The sequence below is a fragment of the Nansenia antarctica genome (assembly GCF_963989245.1).
Source record: "Nansenia antarctica genome assembly, chromosome: 6".
Taxonomy (NCBI): domain Eukaryota; kingdom Metazoa; phylum Chordata; class Actinopteri; order Argentiniformes; family Microstomatidae; genus Nansenia; species Nansenia antarctica.
The window spans coordinates 32,250,401-32,269,555 of NC_137676.1; the positions used below are offsets into that span (position 1 = coordinate 32,250,401).

Here is a 19,155-nt window from a genome sequence, read left to right on the forward strand (position 1 = left end):
GCCGCCAGCACGGCGCAGACACACTGCAGCACCACAACGCATGGAACATCAGCTGGCCAGATTAGCTACTATGCTACACTCGGGGTTTACACTTTACAGCAGGGTCATTAATAGCTACAGAAGCAAACATAGATCGACATGCATACACCTAGATAGAAACGTCCTGGAAACCGTAACATGGTTATTAATATCATATTATTGCCACTGGAATGATTTCTAATATTAGCGTGTTAACCTGACAGCTGCCAACTCGTGAGTCTATGGGGTAGCAGCATGCTAGCGGTGTCCTGCTAGTTAGCCTGGCTGGCTCTCTATGCTGTGGTCGTATGCAATGACAGACATGTAGCAATCTATTACAACTCGACGATGGGACTCAGAAGTAACTGCGATTACTATTACCTTTGACATTCACCTCGCGTTCGAACGTACAAGACATAATATCGGCGTGTTTCAAACTCTCACCGTTCATCGATATCATCAGGGCAGCTGTCACCGCGCGCACTGGCTGGCTTTTGGTTCGCGCATGCGCGGTGTCTTGTGTGCTAGATTTCAGAAGCAGTGGCAGAGCAGTGGTCAGACAGGGTGGCAGGGCAGTGGTCAGACAGGGCAGTTAAGTGGTCAGACAGAGCAGTTAAGTGGTCAGACAGGTAAGTGGTCAGACAGAGCAGTTAAGTGGTCAGACAGGGCAGTGGTCAGACAGAGCAGTTAAGTGGTCAGACAGGGCAGTGGTCAGACAGGGCAGTTAAGTGGTCAGACAGGGCAGTGGTCAGACAGGGTGGCAGGGCAGTGGTCAGGCAGGGCAGTTAAGTGGTCAGACAGGGCAGTGGTCAGACAGGGCAGTTAAGTGGTCAGACAGGGCAGTTAAGTGGTCAGACAGGGCAGTGGTCAGACAGGGCAGTTAAGTGGTCAGACAGAGCAGTGGTCAGGCAGGGCAGTTAAGTGGCCAGACAGGGCAGTTAAGTGGTCAGACAGGGCAGTTAAGTGGTCAGACAGAGCAGTGGTCAGACAGGTAAGTGGTCAGACAGGGCAGTTAAGTGGTCAGACAGGGCAGTTAAGTGGTCAGACAGGGCAGTGGTCAGACAGGGCAGTTAAGTGGTCAGACAGGGCAGTTAAGTGGTCAGACAGGGCGGTGGTCAGGCAGGGCAGTTAAGTGGTCAGACAGGGCAGTTAAGTGGTCAGACAGGTAAGTGGTCAGACAGGGCAGTTAAGTGGTCAGACAGGGCAGTGGTCAGACAGGTAAGTGGTCAGACAGAGCAGTTAAGTGGTCAGACAGGGCAGTTAAGTGGTCAGACAGGGCAGTTAAGTGGTCAGGCAGAGCAGTTAAGTGGTCAGACAGGGCAGTGGTCAGGCAGAGCAGTTAAGTGGTCAGACAGGGCAGTGGTCAGACAGGTAAGTGGTCAGACAGAGCAGTTAAGTGGTCAGACAGGGCAGTTAAGTGGTCAGACAGGGCAGTTAAGTGGTCAGGCAGGGCAGTTAAGTGGTCAGGCAGTTAAGTGGTCAGACAGGTAAGTGGTCAGACAGAGCAGTGGTCAGGCAGGGCAGTTAAGTGGTCAGGCAGTTAAGTGGTCAGACAGGGCAGTTAAGTGGTCAGACAGGGCAGTGGTCAGACAGGTAAGTGGTCAGACAGGTAAGTGGTCAGACAGGGCAGTTAAGTGGTCAGACAGGGCAGTTAAGTGGTCAGACAGGGCAGTGGTCAGACAGGGCAGTGGTCAGACAGGGCAGGTAAGTGGTCAGACAGGGCAGGTAAGTGGTCAGACAGGGCAGTGGTCAGACAGGGCAGTTAAGTGGTCAGACAGGGCAGGTAAGTGGTCAGACAGGGCAGTGGTCAGACACGGCAGTGGTCAGAGGGCAGTGGTCAGACACGGCAGTGGTCAGACAGGGCAGGTAAGTGGTCAGACAGGGCAGGTAAGTGGTCAGACAGGGCAGTGGTTAGACAGGGCAGTTAAGTGGTCAGACAGGGCAGTGGTCAGGCAGGGCAGTTAAGTGGTCAGACAGGGCAGTGGTCAGACAGTTAAGTGGTCAGACAGGGCAGTTAAGTGGTCAGACAGGGCAGTGGTCAGAGGATGTCTGATGAATCCAGAGATGCTACAGAAGAACTATCACATAATACTCATAATAATAATCACATGATATACTCATTTCAAATGGCACACCAATATTTTCAGTCTGCCAGTATTGACAGTATGTCATCTTTTACAGGTTAGTTATTGAGGTGTGTGTATGTTATTATGTAACCTTGCAATGATATACAAACCATACACAAAGACTAAGCAATGTTAAAATTATAACTTTATTTTCCCCATACAAATTCTCATTTGATTACTGACTCGTTTTGGCTCCCCATTTCTCACGTGACAATAAAGAGCTATTCCATCAAAGTTGAGAGAAAGAACTGATTCTCTTCACAATATATACAGGCACATATACACATCTGTTAGCAAACTATACACAATACACATACAAAATAGTGAAAAACATAAGGCTGGGTTTCAGCTCTCTTTAACTCCCCATTCCATTTTACAAATCACTGTAAACTGCTTTCCCTTGTATAAAAAAACATTTTAAGTATTGTTGGTAACAATATTGGAGTATTGTTATTGTTTATCTGACAAGAGACCTTCCCATCAAAATACACAAGACGCCCTAAGGCATTCTGGGGGCTTGAGTTGTCCATGTTCCACAATAGGAGTATTATTACAAAACTGTACAAGTAGCATAACTGAGTCAGGAAACAAATCGAACAACACAATTAGGAATTAGTTTAAATGGAGCTTCTATCCTCTCAGAGAAAAGGGTTTGACAGAATATTTGTCAATCGTTTCTTTTTTTTTCTTCTTTTTTTTACTGTCATGCAGAAGATCTTGCATTATGTGCACTGATTGTAAGCTAAAAGAATCAGGCATTCGTTAAAACACACAACCAGACACAATAAAATCACTCGCATGCAAAATCTATTATTATTAAAACTACAACTGCAGGCAAGAACACAGGCTCAGAAACGAACAGGCAAATATCACACAAACTGTACTAGCAGGTATAGAGACATTCATGGCAGTAGAGACGTTTGGGAACTGCTTCAGTAGAAATTTAGCTTAAGAACCTCGGAAGCTTCAAACATAACAGAACATAAGTACAGGTATGAACGTGAATAAATACATTGTGGGTCTGTATTAACAAAAACACTTGATTCATAAGCATACTTATTAATGAATATTAAATTGAAAGACACAGTGGTTTAATGGTGCCATATATTACATACGGTACAATATCTTCAACTTTCAGTGTTTTTTCTGTGTTTTAAGGTGCCACCGGTGGGCCACATATAATGACACAAATGCCCAGAAATACAGTAACTATTTAACTTTTTCCAACATACACAGCCACTATAGACTTGACACACAACGGCACAGTCTAGTCAGGAAAACAAAACGTCCTTTTAACTCAAGTCATTCACACTATCAAGGAGCTCTATAAGTAAGGAACAATCCAGAAATATTGACACAAAGTGCTGGATGGGGGAGGTCAAAACTAATCAAGATAGCCATTCAATAATTAACTACACACAAACAAACTTTACAATCCCCAAGATAAATACTTAAAATTATCTCTATGTACACTAACGTTGGCATCTATCAAACCAAGAACTGGACTGGTCAGAGACGGCGTCTGTCTTCTAGTAACCATGGGAAGTTAATCAGGAAACATATCAATACTGAAGATGTGGGGGTGAAGTCCCATGACTGAGGCATCTGAGAGGAACAATACAGTTATTTCCAGTTAACACCTCAGTACAGTGTCAGCCATTAACACCTCAGTACAGTGTCAGCCATTGAGATAAAACCTTATGGCTGTTTTCCCCCAGACAGATTAAAAGACAAGTCCTGGACAAAATCTCACTTTCAATTGAAAATCTCCAGTGAAGATGCTCGGAGATGATGCAAGGATTAGGCTTAATCTTTGTCGGGAAAAAAACGTCCCTATGTATATATGCATGGTGTCAGCTTTGACAGCAGCCTAATACATGAAACAGTGAAACAGAGAGGATCCGTGGAAGATGACCTCAAGCTACTGAATGACTTCTTTACAAATCCCACAGTACATATTCTAAAACACGTTTGCCACTTCTTTCATTTGGCAAATGCGTTCCAACTTCTACGTTTTGACGTCGGTCGTCGTTTTAAGTTAAAAGAAGGCACATATGGTTGTTTGTTATGTATAAATAAGCATTATTTACAGTGAATAAGTTAGTTTCTATACAGTGTCTGTGTGGCATTATGTCCTGCTTACCGAACGCAGCTGGTTTTCAAATTACTTTTGTTTGTTTAGTTGTTACAAAACCTGTTCAACTCCCCCCCCCCCCCCAACACACACACACACACACACACACACTTGTGAGGACACCTGGCGTTGTCTGTTCAGACAATCATCCCCCCCATTCATTACAGTCCTGGTAGTTTCCCTGACAGACTTTTTATTGCTTTGCATTCGCTGCCTATTATTTGGCCTAAATATATTAAACCGTTAATTTGGTATAACTTTGATTATTTCAAGAGGAGATAGGACTCCTCAGACTCAATTCGTTTTTGGGTTTTAACCGCAGATTGTGTTCTTCACCAAACTATACTTTCTCCATCCACCACTTGAAGGATGGTTCAGACCCCACAGAACATTAAAAACACACCAGACCAAATGCGGGTTATGGGAACATGGAACATTCCTGTTTTCTGCAGTAAAGAGCGAGTCATTTACATAGTAAACACTTATTTGGCACTTGTGCTCACAGTGACCATCTATAAGCAAATGTTGGAACGGAAAAAAAACATGAAAAATATGTCTACAGTGACAGGGAGGTCAACACAACAACACATTTCTTTTTCCACAAAATCAACGAATGAGAAGGGGGACACATTAAGACGTGACACATCTAAACATCACTGGTATTGACATACAGATAGACACTCCTAACACTGGAGAGGCTACTGCCCAATAGTGATTTTGCAAAAACAATGTTTTTTTTGTTTTTTTTACCCAATTTCTTGACCTTTTCTGATGTTTAGGGATACGTACTGTAGGTCTGGTACTAACAACCCAAATTCACACTACACAGACGGACTGAGCTGAGCCCAGCTGAGCTGTACTGGGCTGGCTTGGTCACTCCTCCACCATAGTTAATGAAACTGTGCTGGAAAGGAAAATGTGAACATTGAAATATACAAGCCAGCACAGTAGGGTATGATTTGGGTTCAGCCCTGTAGTTTGTAGTCCCTTAGAGTCCCTCCCTCTGAGTGGAGGCTATGGCAGTAGTACTGCTCCACCTGAACTGATATGAGAAAAGACTGTCTCTACTACTACAGCATCAGCTTATGACAGCACATCACCACTGCACTCCTATAGCTCTGCCCAATATATTGAGAAGACAGCGATTCATATTCCACAGACATACTGGATGCACTGGATACAAGGCGCATGAATTGCATACAGGCATACAGGCATACAGACACACACACACACACACACACACACAATAAAATCATCAGACACACACACACACACACAATCAAATCATCAGACAGACACGCACACAGCACAGATGCATCGAAAGTACGCACGAAGCGAAGCGTTCCTCTGCGTTGATTTATGATCTTACAATCTCATTTTAAAAAGGCCTGCGGCTAGCTCCCTTGCCATATTGTTTTTTCAGACAAATTAATTCCCCAAACTATTTCCATTTCCCTTTGATGATAGTGTTATTTCAACCCTCGACAACAGTGGATTTCAAACTTTAGAACAAAAGAATGGTTGTGGAAAGGTTGTAGAAAGGTTGGATCTCCAGTGTTTGGTTTCTTGCTTTGACAGCCAGTGATTGAGTCTCGCACTAACAGGCAGTTCAGTGGTTCCAGTGGCGTCGTTCCCATGGCAGCCCTCTTATGTCAGAGACAAAGTCCAGGGGTCAAGGGTCATGGAGGTCACAGGTCAGTGACTTTGTTCTCCACCAGGGCGGCGACCTGCTGCAGGCGGTAGGCCAGCTGCATCTTCTGCCCTGCTGCGTCCTCCTCCAGAGACATGATGATCTGACCACCAGACACACAGCATTACTAACATCATATACTAATAATACTAACATCATACTAATCATATTAACATATACTAATAATACTAACATCATACTAATAATACTAACATCATATACTAATAATACTAACATAATATACTAATAATACTAACATCATATACTAATAATACTAACAATCATATACTAATAATACTAACATCATATATACTAATAATACTAACATCATACTAATAATACTAACAATCATATAATACCAATAATAATATACTAATAATCATATACTAATAATACTAATAATCATATACTAATAATACTAACAATCATATACTAATAATACGAATAATCATATACTAATAATACTAACAATCATATACTAATAATACTAATAATAATATACTAATAATCATATACTAATAATACTAATAATCATATTCTAATAATACTAACAATCATATACTAATAATACTAACAATCATATACTACTACTACTAATAATAATAATAATATACTAATAATACTAATAATCATATACTAATAATCATATACTAATCATATTAATATCATATGCTAATAATGTAACTAATAATCATATACTAATCATACTAATAATCATATACTAATCATATTAATATCATATGCTAATAATGTAACTAATAATCATATACTAATCATACTAATAATCATATACTAATAATCATATAGTAATCATATTAATATCATATACTAATCATGTAAATAGTAATCATATACTAATAATACTAATAATGTAACTAATAATCATATACTAATAATACTAATAATCATATACTAATAATACTAATAATGTAGCTAATAATCATATACTAATAATACTAATAATGTAACTAGTAATCATATACTAATAATGTTACTAGTAATCATCATGGGAGAGTAACTATAGTTAGATATAATGGATACATTTGTATGTGTGTGTGTGTGTGTGTGTGTGGGGGGGGGGGGCAGCATCTCCTACCTGGTCGTAGTACTTGTTGATGTACTTGTAGAGCTCATGCAGAGCCACCAAACTGTTCATCTCTGACGCAAAGCTCTACAACAACAAGACGTGGGTCAGAAAAACCGACACCGATTGAGATCTCTGTATAGCACGTATATGGTTCCCCTTAGTTAAGCTAACCTCACATTCAACCTCTGATACAAACACCTTAGTTAAGCTAACCTCACATTCAACCTCTGATACAAACACCTTAGTTAAGCTAACCTCACATTCAACCTCTGATACAAACACCTTAGTTAAGCTAACCTCACATTCAACCTCTGATACAAACACCCTCTTGAATAGGATCTCAAAGCCGAGGAAAAATCTCCAAGTCCTCTCCCGTTACAATCTCGAGTGCTTTCGGGGGTCCAGAAAGGGTTAGCTACATAAAATGTCATTCATTATTGAGTTCATTCATTAGAATTCAAATCCACACTCACCCCAGACAGCTCTGTGAGGGTGGAGTTCATCTCCTGGTAGCAACCGGACGCTGCACTGTGGATGTCACTGTAATACCTGGAACACACACACACACACAATGTCACACCTATAAAATACAACACAGTCAAACACACACACACACACACACACACACACACAGTCAACCCCCCCCCCCACACACACACCACAAACACACACACCACACACACACACACACACACACACACACAGTCAACTCCCCCCCCCCCCACACACACACACACACACCACAAACACACACACACACAGAAAAAGAGAGTGTGTGTCTCACCTCTCCACCAGCTGCTTGTATCGAGGTATCTCTCTGGCGTACAGCAGTTTGTTGACAGGGGAGTCCTGTGTGAGGCAACGACAGACACCATCATTCAACATGACTAACGTCTCGCCAGCCCTCTTTTTCCTACATTTACCCTCCTCCCTGTCCACATTGGACACTGGAGCAGTAAACCCAGAGGGAGAGAGACGTTCACACTGACCCGGCCCACTTTGTGCTCAGACGTGGTGCAGGAGTCGATGAAGGTCTGAGCGATGACCGACAGGACCGCGTCCACGCTGTCAGTCACCTGGACGTCAAACACAAACTGAGGGTTCTTCAGGATGTTCACCCAGAACCTTAACGGCAAGCTGAAGAGAGGGGGAGGGAGGGTTGAGATGTTATTTACCATGAAGAAGAACAACAACAACAAACATGGCGTATAGATATTTAGATATTTACATATTTAAAAGGGTCCGGTATGTAGATTGGAGGTTTAACACAGTCCTAGACGGCCATGATGAATCAGTAGCGATCGAGGAATAAGGCCGCATGAGTAGAAACGGTCTAGCGAAACTTCAAATTAAGCCTGGATTTTCCTTTAGGTACATTAATGGAATACCCCCCCTGAAGTCGAGGTCGAGCACTGGCCTTTGCCTACCATTTTTTTACGTTTTGTTCGGTTTCCAAGGATATGGCACACAATTGCTGCTATTCGAAAAAACTTTGCCTATACAGTATGCTGTAACATTTTCAGTGTGGCCACTAGGGGCAGCAAAGGAAGGGAAGGCGACACGTCTATCTACTGTAACTGGAGGACACCGGACACCGAGTTCTTCTGACCTGTTGGTTTTCCAGATGTGAACCGTTTCCGGGTCGTCGATCCCGTGCTTGTCGGCCATGTCGTCCAGGAAGTCGAAGAAGAACCTGACGGCGATGGGCGGGGGACGCTTGGTGTTGAGGATGGCCACGAACACGTCGTCCACAAACTTCTGCAGAGTGCCCTGGTCAGAGGAAAGGTAGGTACGTAAAACCACGCGTCGCCAGACAGTTCATTATCGACACAAATAATATGTAACGGTTCAAATGAAAAATGTATCGCGATACTGTTTTTTAAACAGCAGACTTTTGACTTTTGACTTTGCTTGTTCAAAGTTATTACCCTATCGGTAGTTAGACCCTACCTCAGAAATAAAAAGGGATTCTTTAAGAAAATTACAAAAAAATACATTTTGTAGTTTTGGTCTGAGAAATGAATACATCTTTTTCAGTCATAATTTGTCTGCAATCAGATTTTGGTAAAAGAATCGTGAGAAAATCATATCGTGGGCCCAGTATCGTGAATCGTATCGAACCGTGAGAGGAGTGTATCGTTTACAGAGAGAGAGAGAGAGAAAGAGAGAGAAAGAGAGAGAGAGAGAAAGAGAGAGAATGAGAGAGAGAGAGAGAGAGAGAAAGAGAGAGAGGGTGTGAGCGTGCAAGAATGCAAGTGTGTGCGAATGTGTGTGTGTGTGTGTGTGTTTACCTTCATAGAGAGTAGTCGTGTAAGGTAGATCTCGGGGATGGCTTTGGCCCGTTCCCTCTCTCTCATGCTGCTCTTCCGGTGTTTGGGAATCTCGGGATCCTCGGTGGACCTCACTAGATGCCACAGTCTCAGGCCCTCCTCCTCCTCGCCCTCCAGCATGGGCGTCTCTACGGGTGGGGCAGAGGGACACACTTCACGTGTCACACACGCTAAATAGTCACACTGGACAACCACAACAGTTTGGGGGGGGTGGCGGTAGCCTAGAGGTTAGAGAGGCCGGCTAGCAATCGGAGCAAAGAAGGTCCCTGGTTCGATTCCCGCTTCAGGAAGGAGCTGCTTGTGAGCTGGTGACTGGAGGGTTTTGCTGGCATCATATGTAAGGTGCCTACCACTGCCGTTGTGCCCTTGAGCAAGGCGCTTAACCCCTAATTTCTCCAGGGGGCGCTGACTATGGCTGACCCGGAGCCTAGAGCAAGAGATCCATTTCTTTATACTTTGTGTAAGGTTGAATCTAATCAAATCAAATCTAATATAATCTAATCTAAACATGTGGGATCATGTCACTCAGCCCAAAACAAGTGGCACAGGAGACCGCTTTGTTGTTGTTTTGAATCCCAGATTGACCCTTTAAAAGTTGCAGTTCAGTTACGGTTGCAGTTGAACACTTACTGTCACCAGGCTGGTAGACCTAGTTAATAACACTTACTCTCACCAGGCTGGTAGACCTAGTTAATAACACTTACTCTCACCAGGCTGGTAGACCTGGTAGTTAATAACACTTACTCTCACCAGGCTGGTAGACCTGGTAGTTAATAACACTTACTCTCACCAGGCTGGTAGACCTAGTTAATAACACTTACTCTCACCAGGCTGGTTGACCTAGTTAATAACACTTACTCTCACCAGGGGGCCGTTCCACTAAAGTGGATTAGTATATCGGCGATTTAAATAAATCAGGCGATCAGGCAACTCGGGATTGGAATTCAAGCCTCAGGTGATTCCTCGAACGAGGATCAGGCTTGTGTCATCAGTGTTCACAGAACACCGGCTTAGAAATCCTCGATATGGGCGCTTGCACGCAGACATAAAGAGCCCCGAAGAGTCGATCTGTCGAAATGAAGATACTCCACTCTGCAGGGGTCCTACATTTGCGCAGCATTCCGAATTATTGATCTTTATGAAGACGGAAAAATAAGATGTAAAATAGTGCAATACTGCCGCAATTAACAAGGCGAGGGAAGTGGTTTGGCAAGAAATTGCTGACCGATTAAATGCGTAGGTCATACTAGCCCCAGTTATTGTTATATGTTCATATTTTAATAAATTAATATTTACTACTGTGGTGATATCAGCAGCAGGCTACAAGCCGTCATATCGTCACAATGGCCTAGTGGTATAGACCGCTGCCATAGTATTTAATCGTCATTTTAAATCGATGGTTCAAATCCCTCTTCAGACGCACTTTTTACTGCATTTCGTTGTCTGAATCTAATCTAAAATCTCATCTAAAAAAGTATGTAGGCTATAAAATTATGGTGCAGGCTAATTTACAAGAACTGACACGATTACAATGGTGTTTGAAGCCTTTGCATAAAGGTTTCGGTTAAATGTAAAAATAATTAAAAAAATAAAATAAAATAATCAAGTCTCGAACTCGCAACCTTCGGAACTCTAGCTGGTTGCCTTAACCACTGCGCCAGCCAGACCGCTGTGACAAAAGCAATGCAAGTTAATAAAGATACCTATTTATTTATTTTTTTACACTTTTTAATTTATTTATTTATCTATCGATCTATCTATCACACTTTAAAAATATCAAGTTATCTATCACACAATCAAACTATCAATCGATCGATCACACTTTCAAAATATCAAATTATCTATCTATCACACAGTCAAACTATCTATCTATCTATCTCGTGTGAAGTGGGAACTAATATTTCCTAAAAGACACTTGAGGAACTGTCGTTCGGGATGTAGTTTCCGCCTGTGAGCCTTTTTTGACGCACGCATTACCTTAGCCAGCCTGTAAGTCTGCTCGGGACCAGGCTAATTATATCTGACTCAGAAGGATAGGTTGCATAGCAACCAAGCAGCGAATTATTTGAGCCACATTGATGGAACCGACCGCAAGCTTATTTAAACCTGGATCAGAGTTAATCGCTTGGATCAGAGTTTACTCTCACTTACTCTCACCAGGCTGGTAGACCTAGTTAATAACACTTACTCTCACCAGTCTGGTAGACCTGGTTGACACCTATCCCAACAGAACAGGAGCGTGGGATCAGAGCGACCGTAGCCCCGTCAGGCACCTGGGAGGACAGAGGAGGACGTTTAGAGAACATGGTCATTTAGCAGATGCTCTCGTCTACAAACGAAGGAAAAGATCTGTCTGTGTGTGTGTGTGTGTGTGTGTGTGTAAGAGAGAGAGTGTGTGTGTGAGAGAGTATTTGAGTGTGTCAGGACATGAGTGTATGTGTGTGTGTGTGTGTGTGTGTGTGTGAGTGAGTGTGAGTGTGTGTGTGTGTGTGTGAGTGTGTGAGTGAGTGTGAGTGTGTGAGTGAGTGTGTGTGTATGTGTGTGTGTGAGTGTGTGAGTGAGTGTGAGTGAGTGTGTCAGAGAGTATTTGAGTGTGTCAGGACTTGAGTGTATGTGTGTATGTGTGTGAGTGTGAGTGTGTGAGTGTGAGTGTGAGTGTGAGTGTGAGTGTGAGTGTGAGTGTGAGTGTGAGTGTGAGTGTGAGTGTGAGTGTGAGTGTGTGTGTGTGTGTGTGTGTGTGTCAGGCCTTGCCTTGTAGTGCTGCAGGGTGTTGATCTTCTTCCAGCGGCCCTGGACGATAGCCGTGACATCATCGTCAGACAGCGTCAGGTGACCGGCCTGTCCGGACCGCCATTCTGTGGAAACAAACTGGCCTTTTAGAGCCATCTAGAACTGAACCATCTAGAACTGAACCATCTAGAACTGAACCCAGTATGGCAACGTCTTTGTAAAGTATTCAACTCACAATGCCATATCCATGATGGGGGGGGGGGGGGGGGTTCTTATTGTATGTTCTTACAGTCTATGTGTTGTGTTGTAAGTAGTAAGTAAGTAAGTAAGTAAGTAAAGCTTTATTTATATAGCGCCTTTCGTACATGAAATGCAACTCAAAGCACTATGTGTTGTATTGTATTGTATTGTATTGTATTGTACTGTATTGTATTGTACTGTATTGTACTGTATTGTGCATTGTTGTTGCATTGTATTGTACTGTACTCTACTGTATTGTGCAGTATTGTGTTGTATTGTACAGTACTCTAGTGTATTGTGTAGTATTGTACAGCACTCTAGTGTATTGTGTAGTATTGTACATTACTCTAGTGTATTGTGTAGTATTGTACAGTACTCTAGTGTATTGTGTAGTATTGTGTAGTATTGTACAGTACTCTAGTGTATTGTGTAGTATTGTACAGTACTCTAGTGTATTGTGTAGTATTGTACAGTCCTCTAGTGTATTGTGTAGTATTGTACAGTACTCTAGTGTATTGTGTAGTATTGTACAGTCCTCTAGTGTATTGTGTAGTATTGTACAGTACTCTAGCGTATTGTGTAGTATTGTACAGCACTCTAGTGTATTGTGTAGTATTGTACAGTACTCTAGTGTATGGTGTAGTATTGTACAGTACTCTAGTGTATTGTGTTGTATAGCTGAGGGGGGTCTCCAGGTTTCGTACCCAGGTCCAGGGAGTCAGCGGCGGGCCTCTGGGAGAAGGCGGCTCCCTTGTAGACCTGGTCCAGGATCTTGTCCTTCACCTGGGTGATGGTGTCTGTGTCCAGGACCTTCACCGGGCAGTGCTGCACCTCCACCCCCGTCTTCAACATCACTGTCAGGGTCTGAACACAACAGTGGAGTCAGTCAGTCATTCAGTCAGTCATTCAGTCAGTCATTCAGTCAGTCAGTCATTCAGTCATTCAGTCAGTCATTCAGTCAGTCAGTCATTCAGTCATTCAGTCAGTCGAACCTGAATTGCTGATCTGAATTATTTTCCTGTCTTGTCGTGACTTTTTCTTTTGTCATAACAGCTCAATGTCAAATGTGGTTGTTGGAGTCGGTGGAAGCACACACACAGACCTGGGGTCAGGATGAGACGCCCCAACTGTCTCTTTAACACCAACGGGGTGAGAAGGAGGGAGGGGGGGAGGGGGGGGGGGAGAGGGAGGGAGGGAGGGTGGGGGGAGGGTGGAGCCTCACCACGGAGCAGTAGTCGATGTCCTCCCTCAGCAGGTGGCTGTCGTTGAGGGTGCGTTTGGCCTTCCCTGTCACCGCGTCCACGGGCCCCTTGTCCACCTGGTACTTGATGGCCCGGTACAGCATGTAGAGAGGCTCCCCCGCCACCTCCTGTAGGGGGCGCACCACTAACAAGGTTACACTGTACCTCCTGTAGGTGGGGACCACCATCAATAACAAGGTTACACACACACACACACGCACTCTCACACACACACACACACACACACACACACACTCACACACACACACACAGTAGTAAAACAAACTTTAACAGCTACAGTACTGACCAGTAAACCAACTTTAACAGCTACAGTACTGACCAGTAAACCAACTCTAACAGCTCCAGTACTGACCAGTAAACCAACTCTAACAGCTACAGTACTGACCAGTAAACCAACTTTAACAGCTACAGTACTGACCAGTAAACCAACTCTAACAGCTCCAGTACTGACCAGTAAACCAACTTTAACAGCTACAGTACTGACCAGTAAACCAACTTTAACAGCTACAGTACTGACCAGTAAACCAACTTTAACAGCTACAGTACTGACCAGTAAACCAACTTTAACAGCTACAGTACTGACCAATAAAGCAACTCGAACAGCTCCAGTACTGACCAGTAAACCAACTCTAACAGCTACAGTACTGACCAGTAAACCAACTCTAACAGCTCCAGTAGTGAGCAGTAGAGAGCCAGTGGAGGGTGAGGAGATGCAGACGTACCTTGAGGAAGGAGTAGAGGCAGATGGACATCCAGTTGGTCAGCATCTTCTCCACCACCGTCTCAGTCCTGATAGAGACCAACAGAAGAATGTTGTAGGGGATTTTGGCACATTTGTTTTGGGCCGCTACCTGTGATGTTCATATCTGATATAGGGGTATACCCCTTTAAGAGAGCACGGAAGTTAGGTAGCATATCGGAGCAAAGTATTAGAGTGAGACACGGAGAGGAAAACGGAATAAAGAGATCACAAGTTTGTTTTTTTCTACCACACAAGTGTCATGCCTATTAACAAGTACAATATTACACTACCCACAAGTTTAGCTGTGTTGCTTTCCAACGATATAAAATACAATACCAATTGGTATTATTAAAGGGGAGGAATAATCGACCGAAATAACGCTTCCGAACTTATTTTGAGGAGTTTATATACATAAAATATAAATATCTGTCCAATTATAGAATTGTTACGTTTTTTTGTTGGCCATCCCCCTGAGATGTACACATATCTGACAAGAGAGATCTGTTCCAAAGAGACAGGAATATATGACATGCATGTGTGTGTGTGTGTGTGTGTGTGTGTGTGTGTGTGTGTGTGTGTGAAAAATGTGCCGGGTAGTGTGTGAACCCACCTAAGCATGAGTTCTGGGGTTCTTGGTTCTGGTGTGTGTGTGTGTGTGTGTGTCTGTGTGGTAGTGGAGTGTGTGTGTATGTGTGTGCGTGTGTGCGCTGTGTGGTAGTGGAGTGTGTGAGTGGTAGTGTGTGTAGTAGTGTGTGTGTGTGTGTGTGTGGTAGCGTGTGTGTGTGCGCACATGTGGTAGTGTGTGCGTGTGTGTGCTGTGTGGTAGCGGAGTGTGTGAGTGGTAGTGTGTGTGGTAGTGTGTAAGTGGTAGTGTGTGTGTGGTAGTGTGTGTGTGGTAGTGTGTGTGTGTGTGTGTGTGTGTGTGCGTGTGTGTGCTGTGTGGTAGCAGAGTGTGTGAGTGGTAGTGTGTGTAGTAGTGTGTGTGTGGTAGTGTGTGGTAGTGTGTGTGTGGTAGTGTGTGAGTGGTAGTGTGTGAGTGGTAGTGTGTGTAGTAGTGTGTGTGTGTGGTAGTGTGTGAGTGGTAGTGTGTGTGTGTGTGTGTGTGTGTGTGTGGTAGTGGTAGTGTGTGAGTGGTAGTGTGTGTAGTAGTGTCTGTGTGGTAGTGTGTGAGTGGTAGTGTGTGAGTGGTAGTGTGTGAGTGGTAGTGTGTGTAGTAGTGTGTGTGTGGTAGTGTGTGAGTGGTAGTGTGTGTAGTAGTGTGTGTGTGAGTGGTAGTGTGTGAGTGGTAGTGTGTGTAGTAGTGTGTGTGTGATAGTGTGTGTGGTAGTGTGTGTGTGGTAGTGTGTGTGTGGTAGTGTGTGTGTGGTAGTGTGTGAGTGGTAGTGTGTGAGTGGTAGTGTGTGAGTGGTAGTGTGTGTGTGGTAGTGTGTGAGTGGTAGTGTGTGAGTGGTAGTGTGTGAGTGGTAGTGTGTGTGTAGTAGTGTGTGTGTGTTAGTGTGTGTGTGGTAGTGTGAGCCCACCTGCGCAGCATGAGTTTGGGGTTCTTGACCACGTACTGCTGCACCAGGTCTCCCAGCAGCGTCTTCATGACGTCAGTGAAGTACTCCAGCTTGTCGTGCAGCGCCATGGTGAGGAGAGACGCCACGTAGCCGCGGTCACGCTGGGAGAAGTTCGGCTGCGCCTCCAGGGTGTGGATGAACTGGGCCGGAGGAGAACAGGGAGGACAGGTTTAGGGAGGTTAACACATAGGTTCTCTGGTGGAACAGAGAACATGGACACAGCAAACAGCAAACGCAATCGATAACGTTTTCACGCTGGACCGTAGCGCGTGGGGTATACGCCTCGTTCTGTATCTGGTGTGCGTGAACGCGTTTTTTTGCACTCGATCAAATTTCAGGACCCTCCTTTCATTACTTTTCCTAGATATGTGCGTTCTACCACCCAGTAACCGCCCCGAGGCGGCTCTTATAGTAGGTAACATAGGCACGGCTGTTCTAGTGTTCACAGAGTGTACCCGGGCTAATTAGCCACGTAGCTTCGCTAGCGACAGCTAAATAGTACGGCTTATTAGCCAGACGACTGGCTGCCCCTCACCCTGATGAGGAAGAGGCGGTTGTTGAGCAGGTTGTTGAGCTGGGCCAGGCCCTGCTCCACCGTCTGTCGGCGGGAGTCCGGCAGGTCCAGGTTCTGGCTCAGCGGCGCCCCCCTCTGGCCTGGGAAGAACACGCGCTCGGCGTAGGTGCGGTAGTCCAGGAGGGGGATGCCTGGGCCACCTACGTCACTGCTGAGGTCCATCATCTCTGTCATCAGGTCTGGGGGTGGGGGAGTGTGTGGGGGGGGGGAGTGTGTGTGTGTGTGTGTGGGGGGGGGGGGGGGGCGAGGAGAGAAGATTTAACAGGTTAAAACCTGTGTTTCTTTTATGTTTTTTTTTCATTTCCTGGATCAAGATTGTAGCATTCAGATCAGCACCACCGCTGCCGTACCTGTGAACTCCTTCCTGCACTGGTCTCCCACGTTGATCTCCAGAGTCTCCAGCTGCACCAGGACCTTCTTGTAGTCTCTCAGCGCCTGCTTGCTTTTCCTCCTTCATAAAAAACCCCAGGAGAAAGTAATTGAGCTTGATCCAATTTCACATCATCTCATCTCGGAATGATGACCCACTACTATTACTGCACAGTATACTACTAAACATAGTTTACTATGTCCTGTAATTCTGTTTTAAATTGTTTATAACATCTGAGGCCGTATTTCCCATGTGGATTTACCTGCCCAGGGACTGCTGATGTAATTTAGCTACCCAACTCATTCAGGGAGAGTCAATGACTGTCCATTGTCCCTTTTAAATAAACGAATAAATAAAATACAGCTAACTCTTATCTTTAACTCACTAACTTATCGACATCCATACTGAGTCTCATGGAGACTAGCAGGTGTGCTTCTGTAATAATAATAATAATAATAATAATAATAATAGTAATACGATTATTGGTACCTGTACATGAGGATGACGACCAGCACCAGCAGGACCACCACGGCGGCGCCCGCGGCCAGGCCCACCTGGGCAGCCAGGGGCACGGGGGACAGCAGGGCGTCTGTGTCGTACTGCACCAGCCCCAGGTCCACGCTCAGCTTCCCCATCACCACCTGACCCCAGAGAAGCACCGACTCTTTAACACTGTCTCACTCTTTAATGACCCGGGTCAACACCGCTGTCTCACTCTTTAATGACCCGGGTCAACACTGTCTCACTCTTTAATGACCCGGGTCAACACTGTCTCACTCTTTAATGACCCGGGTCAACACTGTCTCACTCTTTAATGACCCGGGTCAACACCACTGTCTCACTCTTTAATGACCCGGGTCAACACTGTCTCACTCTTTAATGACCCGGGTCAACACTGTCTCACTCTTTAATGACCCGGGTCAACACCGCTGTCTCACTCTTTAATGACCCGGGTCAACACTGCTATCTCACTCTTTGATGACCCGGGTCAACACTGCTATCTCACTCTTTAATGACCCGGGTCAACACTGCTATCTCACTCTTTAATGACCCGGGTCAACACTGCTATCTCACTCTTTAATGACCCGGGTCAACACCACTGTCTCACTCTTTAATGACCCGGGTCAACACCTCTGTCTCACTCTTTAATGACCCGGGTCAACACCACTGTCTCACTCTTTAATGACCTGGGTCAACACTGTCTCACTCTTTAATGACCCGGGACAACACGTCTGTTATGGTTACCCAAAGTGAGCATGCATTTTTGGGGTTTTATTCACCTTCTTTCCCTATTCGCGAAATATCAACTCGCCAGACCAGAAACAGACCCAACGCCAGATCCCCAAAACAACAACAGCAAGATGCAAAACATCACCCATTCCATTCTTTACAGGTCTCCTGAATGCCAAATACACACACACTAGTGGTGGTGTTCTCAGGTCTTACTCAAGGACACACTAGTGGTGGTGTTCCCAGGTCTTACTCAAGGGCACACTAGTGGTGGTGTTCCCAGGTCTTACTCAAGGACACACTAGTGGTGGTGTTCCCAGGTCTTACTCAAGGGCACACTAGTGGTGGTGTTCCCAGGTCTTACTCAAGGGCACACTAGTGGTGGTGTTCCCAGGTCTTACTCAAGGACACACTAGTGGTGGTGTTCCCTGGTGGTGGGACTTGAACTCAGAACCTGTATGAAGTTGAATGGGGTGTGTGACTGACCAGCAGGCTGGGCAGGTCGGAGCTGCCATCGTCGCTGTTGGGCTGGGCCTCGGGGGGCTCACAGTACAGGTGGGTGCTGTCCAGGGTCTTCACCTCACACTCCTGGTCCCCCAGACGAGCCACCACCTCCTCTTTGGTCATCGCCATGGTCAGGTGCTTACCCTGAGGAGCCAGCAATACACACACACACACACACACACACACACACACACAGACACAGACACAGACACAGACACACAGACAGGCAGACAGGCAGACAGGCAGGCAGACAGACACAGACACACAGACAGACAGACAGGCACACACACAGACAGACACAGAGACACAGACAGACAGACACAGACAGACAGGCACACAGACAGACAGACACACAGAGACACAGAGACAGACAGACACACACACACATGTTAGTCATTGCTACATGGTCTGAAAAAAAAAAAACTCAGAACCCTAGTCATGGCTGATGGTCTCAGAGGGTGACACGGCTGTTTAGGAGGTAGAATCTCTAAACGTCTGTCCTGGCTTCCTCACGACCTCTACCCTCTACCCTCTACCCTCTATCCTCTATCCTCTATCC

The 19,155-nt window shown here is 44.9% G+C and overlaps 1 protein-coding gene across 1 annotated transcript in view; it reads right to left on the reverse strand.

Moving 5' to 3' along the window:
* Nucleotides 1–2,302: 2,302 nt before the first annotated feature.
* Nucleotides 2,303–19,155, reverse strand: part of plxnb3 (plexin B3) — a 79,874-nt gene continuing 63,021 nt past the window's right edge. Inside the window, 17 exon segments of the mRNA XM_080534999.1 lie at nt 2,303–6,071; nt 7,065–7,139; nt 7,529–7,604; nt 7,840–7,904; nt 8,045–8,192; nt 8,665–8,825; nt 9,347–9,513; nt 11,574–11,658; nt 12,137–12,240; nt 13,060–13,219; nt 13,578–13,724; nt 14,340–14,406; nt 15,880–16,058; nt 16,454–16,671; nt 16,843–16,943; nt 17,352–17,503; nt 18,579–18,740. Of these exon segments, the coding sequence (XP_080391125.1) occupies nt 5,967–6,071; nt 7,065–7,139; nt 7,529–7,604; nt 7,840–7,904; nt 8,045–8,192; nt 8,665–8,825; nt 9,347–9,513; nt 11,574–11,658; nt 12,137–12,240; nt 13,060–13,219; nt 13,578–13,724; nt 14,340–14,406; nt 15,880–16,058; nt 16,454–16,671; nt 16,843–16,943; nt 17,352–17,503; nt 18,579–18,740 (2,172 nt within the window). The 3' untranslated portion in view covers nt 2,303–5,966.